Raw genomic sequence first — 17,347 nt, 5'->3', positions numbered from 1 at the left:
GATTTGAAAACTTCACAAATTTAAATGAATGGCAGTATCATCTCGACGGCAAAATGCTAACCCTCACCGAACCATTCAAACTGACGCCCATCAAAAAAGCAAAAAGCAACTACGGTCACCCCCGAATTCGAACTCGGGCCCCTCCAATCCCTCCAAAAATTGCCAAAAATAAAGGTGAGGGTGGGTTGCTAACCCACTAAGCCAATGCCGCCGCCGTGCCAGTTTAGCAGCTACTCACCTGAAAGTCAAAGACTTCAATTGACTTATAACACTTCACACGCGCTTCGGCCGATCCTCGCCTCTGCGGATTTACTCTGCACTTCAATGTTAGCATTTAGCAATGAATTCTGACGTCCCACGGCAGCGTTTGTTGCATATTGACATGAATCAACGCGTTGCACTTCCATACTCACGTCTTCGATATTGCGTTTTATCTACTTGGAGGAAGACATCTTCATCAAACGCGCGGTGTCTGCTGGTCCTATCGATACCGACTCGGAAATCACGTCGTCCCTCGCGAGGCCCCACCGTCGCATGGACTCACAGCAGTCACGCGTACCCGATCGTCGCTCGCCCCTGCAGCCGCGTCCCGAGATGTGCCATCGAAGCAACGCAGAGTAAATGGCCTTTGACGTTAAAGGAGATCACGGAGCACACGACATCTTGCCTACGACACTCAATCTCAACCTCCAGCAAAGCGTCGCGAAAACCATCCAGCAAGGTCTGTCGTCCACTACAACGCAACCACTCCAGCCACCATGGAACCAATGGCAAGAGCAACAACGTCCAAAGAGGAGGAAACCAATCTGTGAGGACTCGCCCGTCGCAGACCGTCATAACTTCAACTTCGCGATTGCCACTTCGCAACACGCTGAGGAGATGCGGTCTTGCCACGCTCCAGCTAGCGAACCTTGCGACAAAAAATTTGAGATCAGAAGAACTTCGGGGCGCTCTGGACAACGATCGCGCATGATCAAGCTCACTGGCTTGCCTGTCACGAAAGACTTGTTGAGCACGACTACCCGCAGAGGCGAGCTTATCAACAAGTTCAAGGACGAGACTGGTGGCGACAATGCCAACAACGACAAGAACGACAAGGGCGACAAGAAGAGCGACGACAACTTGGCAACTTCTGGTCAACGAAAGGCGTCGATCTCACACGCGGTTTCTATGGAGACGTTGCGATCGCCCTTCACTTCATCTTCATACGGACTATATCGTTGGCTTGCACACGTCAGAACCAATCCCTCGATTGGCGTGGCATGCCATGCCACCAACACGACTCAGCACACCCTCAGTCAGAAGCGCAAGCAGTACGGCGACTGACCGTACTTTCATCTGGAAAGCCAGTCTACCCGCCAGCATCGCCATAGCATCAGCAGCACCGGCAGCACGATGACTAGAGTCTTTACATCGGACTTTCTTCACCCCGCGCAAGACATAGCGCTGGATTGATACACCATCGCGCCTGATCGAAGCAAGAAACTCTTGTAACTATGGTCACCAACAGTCTGTTCGGCTCTTGAGCTGGAACTGAGCGCAAACGGCCCGCCTCCTCCTGCTAAGCTGGTTCGTGATGTTGGCTTGGGTGCATCTGGTGCCGGTGTTGTCGGCTGTACGAGTCAAAGCTGGTGCCTTCAGAAGGCTTTTGAAGGCTCCACGTGAGGTATGTTGCGATGTGTCTGTCACAAGAGTCGTATTCACGAGATGCCGGCGACGAACAAGTGCAATCGTGGTATGGCATCCTACCGTACACCGCACCTCAAAGGACTCGACTGCTACGCCGCCTCGAGCTAGCCACCGCTGCGGATGAGCATGATGGAGGACATCACCAACAGCTACATGAACGAGTGTGTCAGTCTCGAGGACTTCTACTTCAACAGCCAGGAGTCGAACAGTGACTTCACAAAAGCGCGGTGGAGCATCACTTCAGCAGTCCTCCGGCGCGAAAAGAGAAAGAAGGAATCGATCGTCGTTGACACAGCCGAGCTGATGTTGGCCTACGCTCGTTCCCAACATGAATAGCCGTCTCAAAGGCACCCTTTCGATCCCCGTCCACTTCATCGCCGCCACAGGTGCTATCTACGCCATCTAAGAATAGAGGCGGCCTCCCGACGAAGACCACGCCTTGGGGAATGATGTAAAGCTTGCGACGAGCAGCGAAGGGAGCATTATCCCCAGCGATGTTCATCAACACCAAAACCGTGTTTTACTAGTTCTTGGCGCCAGTTGAACCGACCCACTCGAGACGGGTCATGCTACTCGAAGGCAATGAGCAGCAAGAGTTAGGGCTCACGCAGGTGGCGAAGGCGAAGGAGAGTTCACAGCTAATGAGTTAAAGCAGCAATGGGTAGCTGAACGCGGACCTCCGGCCCCCTCTCATCAAGCGAAGCCACTCCAACGCCAACGCCAACGCGACTTACCATCGAGCCCGCCGAAGAGTACGGCTTGCCATCCACCCCCACCACTCACGCCTTTTCCGACGATGCCGCTGCCGCCGTCTATGCTCCCAGCACCGAGCTACAGGGCATCGAACATCCGGATGTCTCTCGTGACCACATTCTCCACGACGACAACGACGCCGGCGGGACCATGTCTGAGAAGCAGTCCTACGCGGTAGACGTTTGAGCAGGATGGCTTCGTCGGGGGCGAGCTGTGTCACGAGCTTGGCCTCAAGCTATTGGGATACCAGGAGGTTTTGCTGTTTGAGTCGTCGTCGTTGGCTGTTGTGGTCGAGGTACGGACCATTCGCAGGCTATATTAAAAGACTCTCTCCTGTCCACTTCTTCGCGGCTGACAAGAATATCACGAACAAAGCTGCAAAGCTAGTGTGGCGCAGCGAGAGAGCGCGGACTGTGTGGAACGCCTGGACTTCGAGCCAGGACGGGCTGGCAAAGTCGGACACGATGGGAGGAACTATCACTACACCGCGGATGTGGAGAGACAGAACATCTAAAGCTCATGGTCACGCTTCTCAAGAGTGCTTTGAACTTTGAAGCCCCCTTGGGCGTTTGCTCCATGTCGTCCTTGCTCACTGCTATTAGTGCAGAGAGACTGTGCGCCACCACGCTGCCTCCACACGCTCTGATGAAGGCCAATGGCTCGTTGCTCGTACGAAAAGGCTGTTCTCGAAAGAGTTAGAGACAACCCCCGCAACCCGCAAAGCAAGGTGAGCATATGGAATGAAGGCCCTGCTGATGAGGACCAAATACCTCGAGGGGCAGGGCGTGTTTCGTGCATGATGCACGAGGCTCACTGCGTCCGCAACAAGAGTCAGAGAGAACGAGACAAGACTCTCCCCAGTTCAGAGAAGAAGACCAGGCCCTTCGACACTTCATTGAACGTGGAGACCGACCAGGAGTTGCATGCCGCGCGCACCGGAGAGGAGTACCGTGGTCTCTGCACGAATCGCCTGCGCTCCACTCAGGATTTCATGGCCTTCGCACTGGAAGAGCAACGCCGCCTTAATGGCACCCATCACACTTAAGCCCCGTCGAACCGCGTGCGCGGTCGTGCCTTTGTGAGTATCAATGGTCGCAGAGTCTCCGCATCGCCTTCGCAAGGTGTTCAGGTGCTGACAGCTTCGCAGGAGACCATCATCACTCGCCAGCGTCGACTCCAGCGCGAGCGCTCTGCGGCCCCTGAGCTCCGGAACTACGTAGCAGACTTTGCAGTGTACGACGCTCTCGTCTCTCTCTCCAGCCATTTCCAGAGATGGCTAGAACTGATCGAACAAGGCGACAAGGAGACGCTGGAGGGCCTAGAGCGAGCGCGCAAACTGCTCAACATTACCACCAAGACACACAGTGTCCAGGCAGGCGCCTTCAACATCCTCACTGCGAGCCTGGTGGGCAATGGCCCTGCCCACTCGCGTTAGACTCGTGGAAGGGTTAGGGATAGGGTCATACTTTAGGGTTTCAGGACACGAGTACAACTCCACTGCACATCTCATCTCCAAGCAGTCAATCAGACGTGTCGAATGGCTCGATCGAAGTAACGAACAAATCTTCGCCACCCGACTAAGCGTTCCGATAACCTGACTGTGGAATCTTCTTCTCGCATCGTCGTCTACACCCCTCAGCTTCCTCCGCAGCTACTCAACCACCGGAACGTTCGAACCACCAAAGTACAGACATGACCTCTCATCACCGTCCAGAGTAGCGGAACACGGAAGAACGTGCGACTTTTGCCGCGGAGACATCACCGCTTTTGCGAATGGTGAGGCCGAATGATGCGCGGGGAGGACTTGGGTGTCCATATAGGCACGTATCGTTATCATGTGGTTGCTAATTCCAATGAGATGCGACGCAGCGCCTATAAGCTCGAGAAGGATTTCGACGTCAAGCTCATAACATCACGCCGTAGGTTTGATAGTGTTTGCTACCAAGCACTCGACCGTATAGTACCTTTGGGCTTCCTACCGGCTTTCGCCAGGGAGTGGATCAACACGCTCGCGTCTCGCCCTAAACGAGCGCTCGAAGACGACGAAACAGAAAATGAGAGAGGTGAACGTGTCGCCAAAACACTTCTTCATCCACGAAAGCCCACCTGACCCGCGAGCAGCGCATCGAACGCCGCCGCCGCCGCAGGCCATGCCGTTCTCTCACGGCGTCCCCAGGTGTTGCATTCGAGGAGGAAGAAGAGAAGACGGAAGTTTATATATATCCCTAGCTCTGGGCAATCTCGTGCGAGACATGGGTGGAAGGGTCTGTGGACTCGAACCTTCTCTCGACGCACTCGGCTTTCCGTCTGGCGAGCAACAAGACATGGCATAATGGTGGCAGTCCACCCGAAGGGAAGGACTCCACGGAGACTGGCGGTTGTAGCGCAGCTACTCTCTCGCAAGTAGCGTCCGTCCGCTCCGTCTGCATTCCCTTACCTCGGCGCTGGAGAGAAGTGCTGTGCACTCTCCTCCCACAGTACTCTGATCGTGCCCTTCTTCGATGCGATTCAAGGACACCTTCGTTGAACTTCTCGAGAAGCCATAACGCCCAAGGCAGCCAAAGCCACCGCACAAGACCACGGTAAGTTTTCCTACCGAGCAGTTCACCAATACTTGAGCTCATATATCAATCTTTCGCGCTCATTATAAACAGCTCCTGCTGCGCCCTCGCGAGGTAGCTCGGTGCAAGGTGAAGAGAGTGATCAACAAAGCGAAGACAGCATTGGCACGCATCCGGCGTAGATGCGTAGTAGAGCGCGACATCCAGGCTTGAAAAAAATGCCTTTACCTTCCTGCGAGATGACAGCGCTGCATAGTACGCTTCTCCACCCCGCCCGCTACCTCCTAGAGCGTGCAGGGCCAAAAGGTATCACGACGTTCGTCTCCGAGGTAGTCCTCTCGCCCGTCCCCATCTCGAAAACCGCCGTGAAGATAGCCTTTTAACTAGACAAGATGCGCTTCGCACCCGCGCAAGGATGGAGATGAGGGCGAGGGCGGCGAGAAGAAGAAGAAGAAGAAGAAGAAGGGTTGAGGGACGCGATGGACTCGAGAAGAAGGTAGATTGGCGGAGGCTGTTAATTTGGGTTGCCCGATGGAGATGTACTAGATATCGGAGAGCGGTCAGTGATCGTTGGAGCAGAGGCTTGCAATTCCATCTCTCGAAACTGTTGCTCTTCGATGAGACTGTAGGACGAGTTGGGGATTCTCCCAACCCGTGTGTGAGTTTCAACAGAAACAGGGCCCAGCGCTGGATCGTGGCCTCCTGTACCTGGACTAAGAATTGAATAAGTCGGTTCGTTTTGTTCGTTGGTGGAACTATGAGATCGCTCTGATTTCCGATATCGTCGAGTAGTGTTGGCTCGAGGAGGGACGTATTGCTGAGGGAGTAGTTTTGATGTCGAAACAAGGAACTCTGATGCTTGTAGTTCTTGTCGGTATAGTAACGGAATTGTTTCGAGCTCGGCGAACTGCAGGTCTTGAGATGAGATTCTCGGTAAGTCGCAGAGTGATGCTAGATCGAAGTGAGGAAGATTACATAGGGAGAGGTCTCGATGCTGGACTAAAGAAGTTGGTACAGCCTCTCTGTGCATCGGACGGATAACCGACTTAAGCTTGCCAGCGTTTCGACACGTCCGATTTGTTCAAACCCCTGCTAGCGAACAAACGTGGAGTTCAGATTATCCTTCCGATGCACAGAGAGGTTGTAGCTGTCTCGTTGAGGATAAGATTGCTTCGATCTCGGGCTGAAAAGGTTGTTTGCTGTTTCGTTAGTAGCGTGTCAAAGACAGACTGCTTGCACGTCGCGGAGTGGTTCTGGCGGGGAGAGAAAGACACGGAGAGAGAGGTGTGCGTGTGGTAGAAATCGTCTGTACATTTTGCAAAACCAAAGTAAAAAGTCTGTGGTATCAATCTATCCCATGCCGTTTCCCATTTTATACACCCACACCCCATCGCATCGCATCGCATCGCATCAAGACTCATCGCATCACAAACTTAATCACCACCCGCTTACGAACCAAAATCGCTTGCGAACTAAAGTGCGCTTATGCCTGTAAGCATACTATAAAGGACTCGTTAGGAGCTAGGAGAAGACGAGAAGGTCGAGTCGCGAGATTCGCTTAGGAGAGAAAGAAAGCTTGGAGGGAGGAGGGTTTGGTTGGAAGAAGTTCTGTACATTTCCGCGTAAAACGAGAAAGTCTGTGGTATCAATCTATCCCATTTTATACACCCACACCCCATCGCACCCTAATCGCAAAGTCATCGCATCGCATCGCATCAACAAAAACATCATCGCTCATCACCCAACTCGCTCACGAACCAAAGTGCGGCGCATTGAGCACAATGCCCATGAGCACACCACCGAGGGTACCGGCGATGGGGATGGTCATGATCCAGGAGAAGACGAGGAGGCCGACTCGCTGGAAGTTGACGGCTTTCCAGGTGCCGTTGCAGAGACCCACGCCGACGGTGGCGCCGGTGATGCACATGGAGGTGGAGACGGGGAGGGAGAATTGGGAGAAGAGGAGCACGGTGATGGCGGCGCCCATTTCCATTGAGCAGCCTGAGAATCGTTAGTATGTGGGTGGGATTTGTTGGGGGGATGACTGGGCTTACCTCTGGATGGAGAGTGGTAGGTGATCTTGTTGCCCATGACCTTCATGATGTTGTAGCCGTAGGTGATGAGACCGAGCGAGATGACGGCGGACAGGACCGCGAGTTGCCAGATGGGGACGGGAGCCTTGGAGCCGGCGGCTTCACCAGTCTTCCAGGCGGTGTAGATGACCGCCCAAGGACCGACGGCGTTTCCGATGTCGTTGGCGCCGTGGGCGAAGGAGGCGGTGCAGGCGGTGATGACCTGGACGAAGGAGTAGGAGTGCTCAACCTCGTTGCTGTACTTCTCGGCGTGGCCATAGACGCGAGCCATGCGGACACCTTCGGGAGTGCCCTCGATACCGGACTGGGCGGAGTGGATGTCGTAGTGGGCGCCGTAGAGGAGGGCGACAGTGACCATGGCGGGGATGCGCATGAGGGCGATCTTCATGTTCTTGAATTCGTAGATCTCGCCGGCGCCGAGGGGGTTCTCGTGGAGGTAGCGCATGGCCCAGGCGAGAGGACCCTTGCCCTTGCGGAGCTTGGCGTGGAACTTTTCGCGGCCTTGACGTTGGAGTTCCTTGTAGGTGGCTTGCACTTGGGAGGCTTCGACCTGGCTGAGGTCGACCTGAGCCATGCGCTTCTCATCACCAGTGAACTCGTTGGAGTTGACGGCAGTCTCGGCGGAGGTGATCTCATCTTCATCGTCCTTGTCGTGCTGGACGACGGCGTAGTTGCGGATGCGGGCGACGCCATCGGTGTTCTCAGGCACTGGGCGGGTGAAGAGGAGAGGTCCGTAGACGACGTGGTACCAGCGGATTTCGGGGTCCTTGAGGATGACGGCGCGGTAGACGTATGGGACGAAGAAGAGGGCGGCGAGGACGGCGAGGCCGACACCGGTACCCATGGTGACGGAGGCGATGAACCAGGATGGGCGGTCGTTGAGCTTGAGGTTGGGGGAGCCCTTGTAGACGATGGATAGGGTGCAGACGGTGCCGGCGATGAGGAAGAAGAAGGGGCTGGTGAAGACGGACCACTTGACGGGGTTCTTGCGGATGTGCACGACCAGCTTGATGAGCATGAAGATGGTGGCGCCGAAGCCTGCGGAGATGGCAGGAGCCATGCCGAGACCCGCAAAGATGGCGCCGAGACCCTTGCCGCCGTTCCATCCCCATTCGACCTGGCCCGCACCCGCGACGGCGACACCGACACCGGCGACGGAGGAGATCAGCGAGTAGGTGGAGGAGACGTGGGCGGAGTGCTTGGTGCACCACATGACCCAGAGGGAGGCACCGGCGAGCGCACAGGTGAAGCCGAGCATCTGCACGCCAGCGTTGTCCTGGAAGGCATCCGGAGGAATGATCTTGTTCTTGATGGTGTCGGCGGTACGGGCTCCGACGGTGATGGCGCCGAGCATTTCGAAGACGGTGGCGAGGACCATGGCCCAACGGTAGGAGATGGAGCGCGAGGAGACGGAGGTGGCCCAGGCGTTGGCGACATCGTTGGCACCTGGGAAAGTTAGTATCTAATCAATGTCTAATCAATATCACGGGGATATGGTTGTTCATACCATTGTTGTATGCATCGAGCATAGCAAAAAAGGTGCCGATGACGAAGACATAGGTATACTCGGAGAGAACCATGGCGGCGGTGGTGTCTGGTGTAGTAGTGGGGAGAGGATGTCGAGATCAACTCTTGCTCGTACTACCAGCGGCAGGTGCTGTGCTGTGGTGCCGTGTCGGGGGGGGGGGGGTGGTGGTGGTGGTGGTGGTGGTTGCTGCCCTGTCGAACGTCGAGGAGAGAATCGCAGGACTTCTTATATCAGAGCAGACCTTTACATCTGATCGGCCATTGGATAGTGGTGGGCGAGGCGAAGTGCCCCATGTGCGGATGGCGTGTCTGGGCATGGCAGAAGTCGCATGGTCCAGGCTCGAGGCTCCACAGCATCCGCCCGGAGCATTCACTAGTCGGGGCCCTATGCATTTGCTGCGGCGTGGGCGTCAGCGCGGGGGGTTTGACGGTTGAAGACTACCACTCCGGTGGAACATCATCCTCGTCGTCGTCGTCGTCGTCGATGGGCGGAGAAATTGATGGCGGCGGTGTTGATAACAATTCGCTTTCTCCATCAATATCCCCATCAATATTGAATCAATACCACTTTCCTCCTCCTTCTTCACATCACCAACAAGCAAAGGTGCCATGAATCTTCGCCTCTTCGCCTGCCACCCGTGCCTGGCTCTTTCCTTCTCAGAGTCTTGGGGCGGCGTGGAAGCAGTTTCCCTTGGCCCTTGGCGGACTGTAGCGAGCGCGGCGGACTTGGCGCTTGGCACCGACAGCTCCCCTTCATCTGCCAATCAAAAGCCGGGCGTGTCCCACGTGTGCGACTTCACCTCTCCCTCGCACCTTCCCTCTCAGCTCTCACGACGGACGACTTTCTGCATGCAGGAAGCTTTGCTCGAGAGCACCACGCCGGCCGCGCCCAGACTGTCATCTTGCACCCAACGAACGAACACGACTCCGCCCAGACGGCGCTGTACACTGGCTTCCCACTGCGAAATGGATCAATCGTGCAGCGCTCGGCGCAGACACGGCTATGGCGAGATGCGGAATGCCCAGACATGATCCCTCCCCTCCTCGTGTCAGGCCGGCTGCGAACCGTCGCTTCGAGAAGGTCGATCCATTTTTCTACCATTCTCGCGCAAACAAACGACTTGGCGGGCTGAAGGACGGCCGGTTCGAGGCGGTTGTGTGAGGGATGTGGTTGCAGTATCGCTTCCTGCGATGCGACGTGCCACCTCTCGCATGCGCTGTGTCGCCTGTTAGCAGCAGGAAGCGACTGATATTCGCTCGATACTGGCTGGTGGGGAGGCTCCTTCTGGAAACGGGCGATCGAGCACTATACGACCGAACTATGGGCTTGGTATTGGAATTGCTCTGTGCCAGACGGGACTGGATTCGAGGCGCAGAAAGCCAAATGCGGCGTTCTGGCAACCCGCCTCGGTCACACGAGACCACCCACGCCCACGCCCATCGGGAGATAGGTCGTGCGACACCACCAAGACCAGAGCTGTTGTAGCTGTACATGCGAGCATCCGTTGTCTTGAAAATCTTGTCTGCGGATGGCAAACTTCGACGAGAGAGCTTGATCCGGCAATGTTGGCACGACCGACGCTCGACCAACGACGAATCGCCACGGCTATCCACCCAACTGCATGCCATGGAATTGGTATCGCTTCGCCTGCTTCAACTGCTTCGACTGCTGATCGTTGAGTGTCGATCTCGTCGAGGCCGTCCTCGTACATGCTCGGCAGAGACCATCTCGCCGTCTCTTCCACTCGTCTTGCCAACACCACTCCACGACCTGCATTCATAGAGTAAGACACTACAACTCGATACCGCACCGACCACGTCCACGATCCTCCCCATCGGTACCGCCGAAGCCTTGCCCTGGACAAGCCCACCTGCCCAGAAATCCACCCCGGTCAGCGCCAAGTCGATCAAACTCCATCAAATCCCGCAGTCGCCCAACGATGATATACATCCACGCACCCACGTGCGTGCAACTTGGTTGTCCTGTCGACTCGGCGATTCGATCCTTCTGCAACAACTTCGAATGAGAAAAATCTTCTGCGACAATTTCATCACGGCCAAGTCGGTTGCTGGTGGACTCGCGTGCTCTGTCGTTGGTGTTTCTGGACTGGCCGAGGGGATCCGAGATTCTTGCTGTTTGCGGTAATATCGCCTGCAGTTGGGAGGTTTGTTCCTGGCTGTGCAGGCTGACTTGTTGCTGGGCGATGCGAGAGTTTCGAGGGCGGTTGGGCGGCTGGTGCTTGGCTTTGACACATCCGCCGAAACGGTTGCCACGTTTTGGTCAGGGCCTTGTCACGGGATGGAACGGGCTGTGGATGGATACTGAACTGGACATATTGCCACACGACACCATCCTCAGGCCACAGCCTTCAAATTCGGCGACGATTCAGCAAGTTCAGCTTCTGTGGCGAAGCGCTCAGATTTTGCTTCATGTATAAGTGTTTGACGCCTCAGTCCTCGCTACGGTCAGGCATTCCCAGGGATCACCTTATACCAACCTCCTTCCACGTTCTTGGTATTCACAAGACTCAGCAAATCCAGCCGCAGCAGGTTCAACTTGTCTGGCGAACTGTGGAGATACTGCTTGGTGCGTAGGCCCTCGCTACCTCTACCTACACTGTTTTGAGGCATTTTCAGACATCGCCCTGGATGGTCCTCTCACTACCCTGCAATTGGCAAGACGGGTAATCCAGCTCAGCAGGCTCAGCTTTTCTGTTGACGCGCTAATCTTCACCATGATGCATAGGCTCTCCATCTGAACTGTTTTGAGGCACTTCCAAGCATCACTGTACAAGCCTCTCTCGCCAGCTTCGAATTCCCAGGAATCAGCAAATCCAAGCGCAGCAGATTGAGCTTTTCTGTTCAAGTGCTGATATCCTGCTTGATGCATACGCTGTCCACCTGGACCGACTTGACGCACCTCCAATCACCACCGTACAAGGCCCTCTCGCCACCTCTCTCGAATTCGCAGCAGTCAGGAAATCCAAACCCAGCAGCTCCAGCTTGTCGGGTCGAAGTGCTGAGGCTGTTTGATGCATAGGCTCTCGCTACCTTCGTCTACACGGTTCCCAAACATTCCAACAATCACTGCGGACCGTCCTGCCGCCACCCTTTTCGGCAAAAACAGTACTCTGCAAATCAGTCCAAGCGGCTCCAGCTTCGATTGTAAGACATCAGCAGCCTGCTTCGATCAGAGGGTTCTGCGACTTCCTTCTACGCAGCTTCAGACCCCAGCAGATACCAAACAGTAAGTCTTCTCGATCCAATGCCCGTAGTAAGTAGCGAATTCAATGCAACTTCGATCTCTGCCATGATCATTGATCCGCCGAAGTTTGAATTAACCCTTTGATAAAACACAAGTGTACAAGATGCATTGAGCATGCCATATCCATTCAATCCATCCCTTCCCTTTCTCAACCCCCCGAGAAGCTCTCCTCTTGCACATAGGCAAAGCGTCAACTAACCATACTTCTGCCTCAGGCACTAACCCCAACCACGGAACCAGCCCCGCTTTCCAAACCTCACCTCCAGAAATTCTTCCACCAACCGCCAAACCGAAATCCCCAAACCACACACCACCCAACAACCACCAGAATGGCCCCCATCAAACCACACCGCCGCACAACCCGCGCCCGCGTAACCGCACGCAACAACTCCCAACGCGGGAAATACGCCCCTCCCTCACCGTCAGACCTCGCACCCGCGCCCGAAGACCCCACCACCACCGACGTCGAGGCCGAGGTGGAAAGTGATGAGTTTGGGTTTGGGGTGGGCTTGAAGTTGAACAAGAAGGATAAGAGGATCGTGAGGCATAATACTTTACTGAATCGCGTGCGGGAGGGAGGGGTGCAGAAGAATGAGAATGCGGGAAAGAAGAGACGACGGCCGGGGAGGAAACTCGTGACAGGCGTCGCTGATCTGGGTGATGCTTTGCCTGAGCTTGATAGTGATGAGAATGGAGAGTGGGAGGGGATAAGTGAAGACGAGATGGTTGTCGAGGGATTGCAGAAGAAGAAGAGGTCGAGGAGGGCGAGGGACGGGAAGATGGAAATGAAGAGTCTGAAACATAAGCCTGGGGCTATGAAGAGGAGGGATGTCATGGAGAAGGGGGAGAGGGAGAGGTTCGGGAGGAATTTGGCGGGGTTGATGGGCGGAGGAGGGGAGGGGGAGAAGAAGGGAGGAGACGGTGAGAAGGTTGGAAGTGGCAGTGGCGGACAGAGTGAGAGGTGGAAGGCTCTGCGCGGGTTTATCGAGGGGACTCTGGAGAGGGATAGGGCGTTTGGGGGGAAGTGATGGTGGAGTCGAGAGGGGATTGAGATATGGGGAGTGCTGATGCTGAGGATTGCTTGCTGAAAAGAGTATACCCGCTCATGACGTGAGCTTATTGAATGAATAAGAGCACCATCACCGAGTGGTTCTTCTCTTCTCGCTTCACGGCGTCAGTTGGACTGGGAGACTGGTCGGTGCAGGCTGGTGGTGTGTTTGACGGTCTCCTGATCTTGGACTGCGAATCGATGCTGGTGATACCTCTTCGAGGGTCTCGTAGCAGTCGACAAGCTTTGCTCGGGAGTACGCTCGATGTACGATGGCAATCTTTTGCATCTCGCTTCACAGCGTCAGTTGGATTGCGGCCCCGATCAGCGAATGACGACGGTATGGTTAACGGTCTTCTCATCTTCGACGGCGAATCGGTGCTGATAGTCACTCTTTCGGGTCTCTACGGTTAGCGACCAGCTTTGCTGGGGAGTACGCGGGACTCGACGTACGGTTTATCGATGGTCACGGGTCGGGGTGTGCTCTCTGGAACTTCTACCTACTGAAAAAGCCGATATCAGTACCGGTAGATCTGGGACGGATACATGCTCTCGATCCAGAGCAGCGAGCGAGGTCTCTAGAACGCTTCACTGAAAGAATCATATCCTGCTGAACGGTGTGTAAGTTCCAAAGGTCTATCTCGTGGACTCGATTCGAGTATTTTTTTCCCCTGGTGCGTCGGACTTTTCGACTCGGTTGGTTATGGGATTTACCTTCCAGGCTCTGAGAAAGTTGGATGATCCGGAGTACGCTCGATGTACGGCTCCTCGATGGTGACGGGTCCTGTCGTGAAAATGAAGCTTCCCTCTCCAGGACCTCTGTCCTGGGCGGATCTCGGTCGACCGCGGTTCTTTTCTGGTCTGATGGGAGCTGGTCATCGGCCACGGATTGAGATATCTCGAAAACAAACCAAAGCCAACGAAGCCGCAACAATTTTCCAAGGAGAAGGGGCACCGCAGTCTCACGAAGATGCTGACAGAACGGGCTTGACCGATCTGCTTCAGTTGTTCAGACTGCTGTATGAAAGTGGGCCTTGCATCACTAATACTCGTCGTGGGACTTCTGGGTGGCAACTCTTGTTGTCCTGAGCTCGATACCGGCGGAGTGTGGTTTGATAGAGCCACATGCTTTGGTATGAGCTTTGGGACATATCTGGGGGCTGCAAATCGTCTTCACGATACCTCTTCGATACTCCTAGGACCTGGGAAGAACAACTCCCACATGCCCTCGGATGGCGCAAATGAGTAGCCGTTGGAGCTGGATCTGGGCTGAGGTATTGGAACCAAGGTGCGGTGTTGACTCGCTTCATCGACGTGTCAAGTTTCTCGGTCGTGCATGTTCAGACTGATCCGAAACCGTATCCCGTGGGTGTCGCTGGCTGCTTCGTTGACTCTCCTCGGGGTTTGGCAGGTCAGCAGCTCGATCCCGTCAATCGAATGGAGACTTCATTCTCTGGGCATGGCGGAAACAAGGATGGGAAAAAAGCCGTGTCTTGTCAACTCACTCTTTCACTCGACGTCCATGATCATCAACCATCGCTCACGCTTCCCTTTGTGCAGAAAACAGTTCAAGTACGGCCTTGGTGAAGTCGGTCCAAGCTAAGAGAACGGCGCCAGCTCGAGTCCATTGCGGTCAATGCGAGTTCATCTTCCCAGCCAACCGAACCCATTTCTCAACCACTGCTACGGCGAAGAATGCAGCAGTACGGCCTGGCACGCAAGGCACGAGTTCTCTCATGTAAAACCTTCTCCCACCCAGCACGCCAAACCAGCAAATTTATCACGACATCAGAGAATACGAACGGCCAAGATCAACCAGCAGCACGCACACACCCAACGTGGCCGCATCTTCAGCCATCTTTGTATACCGCTCTGACGATCGGCATGCCGAAGAATGTGAACCTTCATCTCCCGGTGCAAGGGCGGCACTCCGCAATACCTCCCGAACCACCACGCCGGTGCTCTGACCTGCCGAATGCGCCACTTGCATCATTCTGGGGATCGAGCACCTCTTTGACACCAGAGCACATGTTCATGCTCGGGTTACAGGATGTTGATGGCGCCGTGTTGCCGGGTATGGTGTGAAGAATGCTGGGGGAGCTTCTCACCGTCATGATCGACTATACATATGCCAGCGCTGGCTGCGTGGATGGGGGATTGAGAGGCAGGCATCGACTTTGATCGCTGGTGCAGACATTGCATCCACTCATTCGACATTCGTCCATTCATTACGACAACTTGTCACTCATTCGATATCATCATGGCGGACATGATCCTTCCCATGGTCGCCCTCGCTGGGCTCGTCCATGCAGCACCACAAGGTGGGCTCAACCTCGGCGGCGCGGTTGGCGCTGGTGCTGGTCGTACGCAATATCACAATATAAATGTGGATATATGCTGACATGAGATCTAGTCGGCGCCGGTCTTGGTCTGCCAGTTGGCGGTGCGGCTGTGCCCACCTCTCGCATCCCGAGCATCACGCTCCCCACTCTCCCAATCACCACGTCTGCTACGCAGGTCGCTGTGCCAGTTCCTGTCGTTGGCGGCGGTAGTGCTGGCGTGCCTGCTCTCCCAAGCGTTGCACTCCCAAGTGTTGCTGCTGGTGGGCTTCCAAACCCAGCCGGTCTCGTTCCATCGGTTGGTGGAGGATTGCCCGCTCTACCAACTAGCGGACTCCCAGCTGTCGGCGGAGGTCTCCCTGCTCTGCCACCAAGTGCTCTCCCGGCGCTTCCAACCAATGGCCTCCCATCGCTCCCCGTCAGCGGTCTCTCAGCTGCTGGCCTCCCACACCTCCCAGTCGAAGCACCGTCCCTCACCCTCCCTGCTCTCCTGCAGACCTCGTTCCCCACTGGCTCCATCCTGCCCGTCGACATCAAGACCCTCGTCCCGCTGGCCAACACGGACATCATCTCCACCTTGTCCGGCTTGCCAGCCAACGCCGCAGCTACGGGTGCCATTCAGAGCGCTCTGGCCGCGATTCCAACGTCTGGACTTCCGACTCTGCCAGAAGTTCCAACTGGTATTCTGCCAGGCGGCCTTCCTGAGCTCACCGCCGCACCAGAAGTCAATAGCATCTTGGAGAGCGTCACTTCTGACGCTCTTGCCAAGGTCATCAGTGCTGTGGCCTCTGCTCTCGCGCAAGTGGCTTCCGTCGCTGGCGGTGCGCTCCCAACTCCAGCCGCTGCTCTCCCATCGAGCGTCTTGAGCGCTCTCCAGAACCTCCCAACTGCTCAAATCACCGGTGCCGTCGCAGGCGTTACTGGTGTCGCAGCTGGCGTCGTGCCAACCGGTCTGCCTGCTACACCTAGCATCCTGCCCGCTGTTGGCAGTGTGCCAAACGTCACCCTGCCAGGCCGCATGATGGAGGAAGATTCTGAGGAGTCTGACAAGGACGAGGAAGCCAAAGAGAAGAGACAGCTGCCCGGTGGCCTTGGCGACCTCCTCGGTGGAGGTAGCCCGCTCGCTGGTGTTCAAGGTGCTGTAGGCAGCTTGACGAGCGGCGCTGGTCTTGGTGCTGTCGTTGGCGGACTGACTGCCAACAACCAGCTTGTCGGCAACGTCGCCAATGTCGTTAATGGAATCGCTGGTGGTGCTACACCGCTGTCCTTCTTGAACCCACTCCTTGGCAGCACTGGCGGTCTCGCTGGTCTCAGCGCCGTTCTCGCCGGTACACCACTCGGCGGAATCCTCACCAGCCCAGCCGGCATCCCATCGATCGTTCTCTCAACCGTAAGCCCACCTCCCAGTCCCCCACCACACCTAAGCTAACACCCTCCCAGACGAAAAACATCCCCCTCCTCGCCCCGCTCTCCTCCCTAACCGGCGGCGTCAAATCCGCCGCCACCCTCCCCCTCACCGACCTCCTCTCCAGCCTCCCCCTCCTCTCCTCCCTCGTCCGCAACGCCATCTCCACCCTCAACACCTTCGGCCTCTACAACGTCGACCCCTTCACCCAACTCGTGCCCCTCACCAACATCGCCGCCCTGCAAACCGCCGTCCAGTTCATCAACCCCAAAGACCTCGCCCTCGCAACCTACATCCTCGGCGGCTCCGACGTCCTCTCCTCCAACGCGTTGGGGAGTCTGCTCCAGGATCCGACGCAGTTGGTCAAGGCGGTGAGTGCGGCGGCGCCCGTGGCGGATAATTTGCCCGCCGTGGCGAGTTTTTTGGTGTTGGGGAATTTGGGCGCTACCGGGCTGCAGAATCTTGTGCCCGGGGTGGATACGAGTGTTGTGCAGAATCTTTTGGCGAAGTTGCCGGTTGGATCTCTGCCGACGCTGCCGACTGGGGCACTCACTGGAGGGTTGCCTGTTAAGGAGTAGGAGGGGTTTGAAGAAGGTGGAAGAGAATGATGGCGAAGAGAAGGTGCATAACACGGTGGTGACGCTCAAGGGATAAGCGGAGGATGAGA

At 56.0% G+C, this 17,347-nt stretch overlaps 5 protein-coding genes across 5 annotated transcripts in view; 3 read left to right on the top strand and 2 right to left on the bottom strand.

The window, feature by feature from the left end:
* Positions 1-621: 621 nt before the first annotated feature.
* M409DRAFT_22307 (uncharacterized protein) lies at positions 622-3,877 on the top strand (the record flags this gene model as incomplete). Its single annotated transcript, XM_033806278.1, has 3 exons — positions 622-1,313; positions 2,388-2,616; positions 3,590-3,877. The coding sequence occupies 3 exons, from the start codon at positions 622-624 to the stop codon at positions 3,875-3,877; spliced, it is 1,209 nt and encodes a 402-aa protein (XP_033668388.1).
* A 2,876-nt stretch (positions 3,878-6,753) lies between these two features.
* On the bottom strand, positions 6,754-8,676 carry M409DRAFT_22306 (uncharacterized protein; the record flags this gene model as incomplete). Its single annotated transcript, XM_033806277.1, has 3 exons — positions 6,754-7,004; positions 7,058-8,542; positions 8,604-8,676. The coding sequence occupies 3 exons, from the start codon at positions 8,674-8,676 to the stop codon at positions 6,754-6,756; spliced, it is 1,809 nt and encodes a 602-aa protein (XP_033668387.1).
* Positions 8,677-9,419: 743 nt separating this feature from the next.
* On the bottom strand, positions 9,420-11,254 carry M409DRAFT_54096 (uncharacterized protein; the record flags this gene model as incomplete). Its single annotated transcript, XM_033812589.1, has 4 exons — positions 9,420-9,929; positions 9,979-10,394; positions 10,439-10,756; positions 11,122-11,254. 4 exons carry the CDS (start codon positions 11,252-11,254, stop codon positions 9,420-9,422), a joined length of 1,377 nt encoding a protein of 458 aa, XP_033668386.1.
* A 963-nt stretch (positions 11,255-12,217) lies between these two features.
* On the top strand, positions 12,218-12,916 carry M409DRAFT_54095 (uncharacterized protein; the record flags this gene model as incomplete). The annotated part of the gene is made up of 1 exon (XM_033812588.1): positions 12,218-12,916. One exon carries the CDS (start codon positions 12,218-12,220, stop codon positions 12,914-12,916), a length of 699 nt encoding a protein of 232 aa, XP_033668385.1.
* Positions 12,917-15,196: 2,280 nt separating this feature from the next.
* The window catches only part of M409DRAFT_54094 (uncharacterized protein), a gene marked incomplete at both ends in the record, with an annotated part of 2,635 nt that continues 484 nt past the window's right edge, over positions 15,197-17,347 (top strand). The window contains 3 exons of the mRNA XM_033812587.1: positions 15,197-15,299; positions 15,350-16,665; positions 16,716-17,254. Of these exons, the coding sequence (XP_033668384.1) occupies positions 15,197-15,299; positions 15,350-16,665; positions 16,716-17,254 (1,958 nt within the window). The remainder of the gene's footprint in view (positions 15,300-15,349; positions 16,666-16,715; positions 17,255-17,347) is intronic.

This window comes from Zasmidium cellare, assembly GCF_010093935.1.
Source record: "Zasmidium cellare ATCC 36951 unplaced genomic scaffold M409scaffold_15, whole genome shotgun sequence".
NCBI lineage: Eukaryota > Fungi > Ascomycota > Dothideomycetes > Mycosphaerellales > Mycosphaerellaceae > Zasmidium > Zasmidium cellare.
This window is presented reverse-complemented; position numbering and strand designations above follow the sequence as displayed.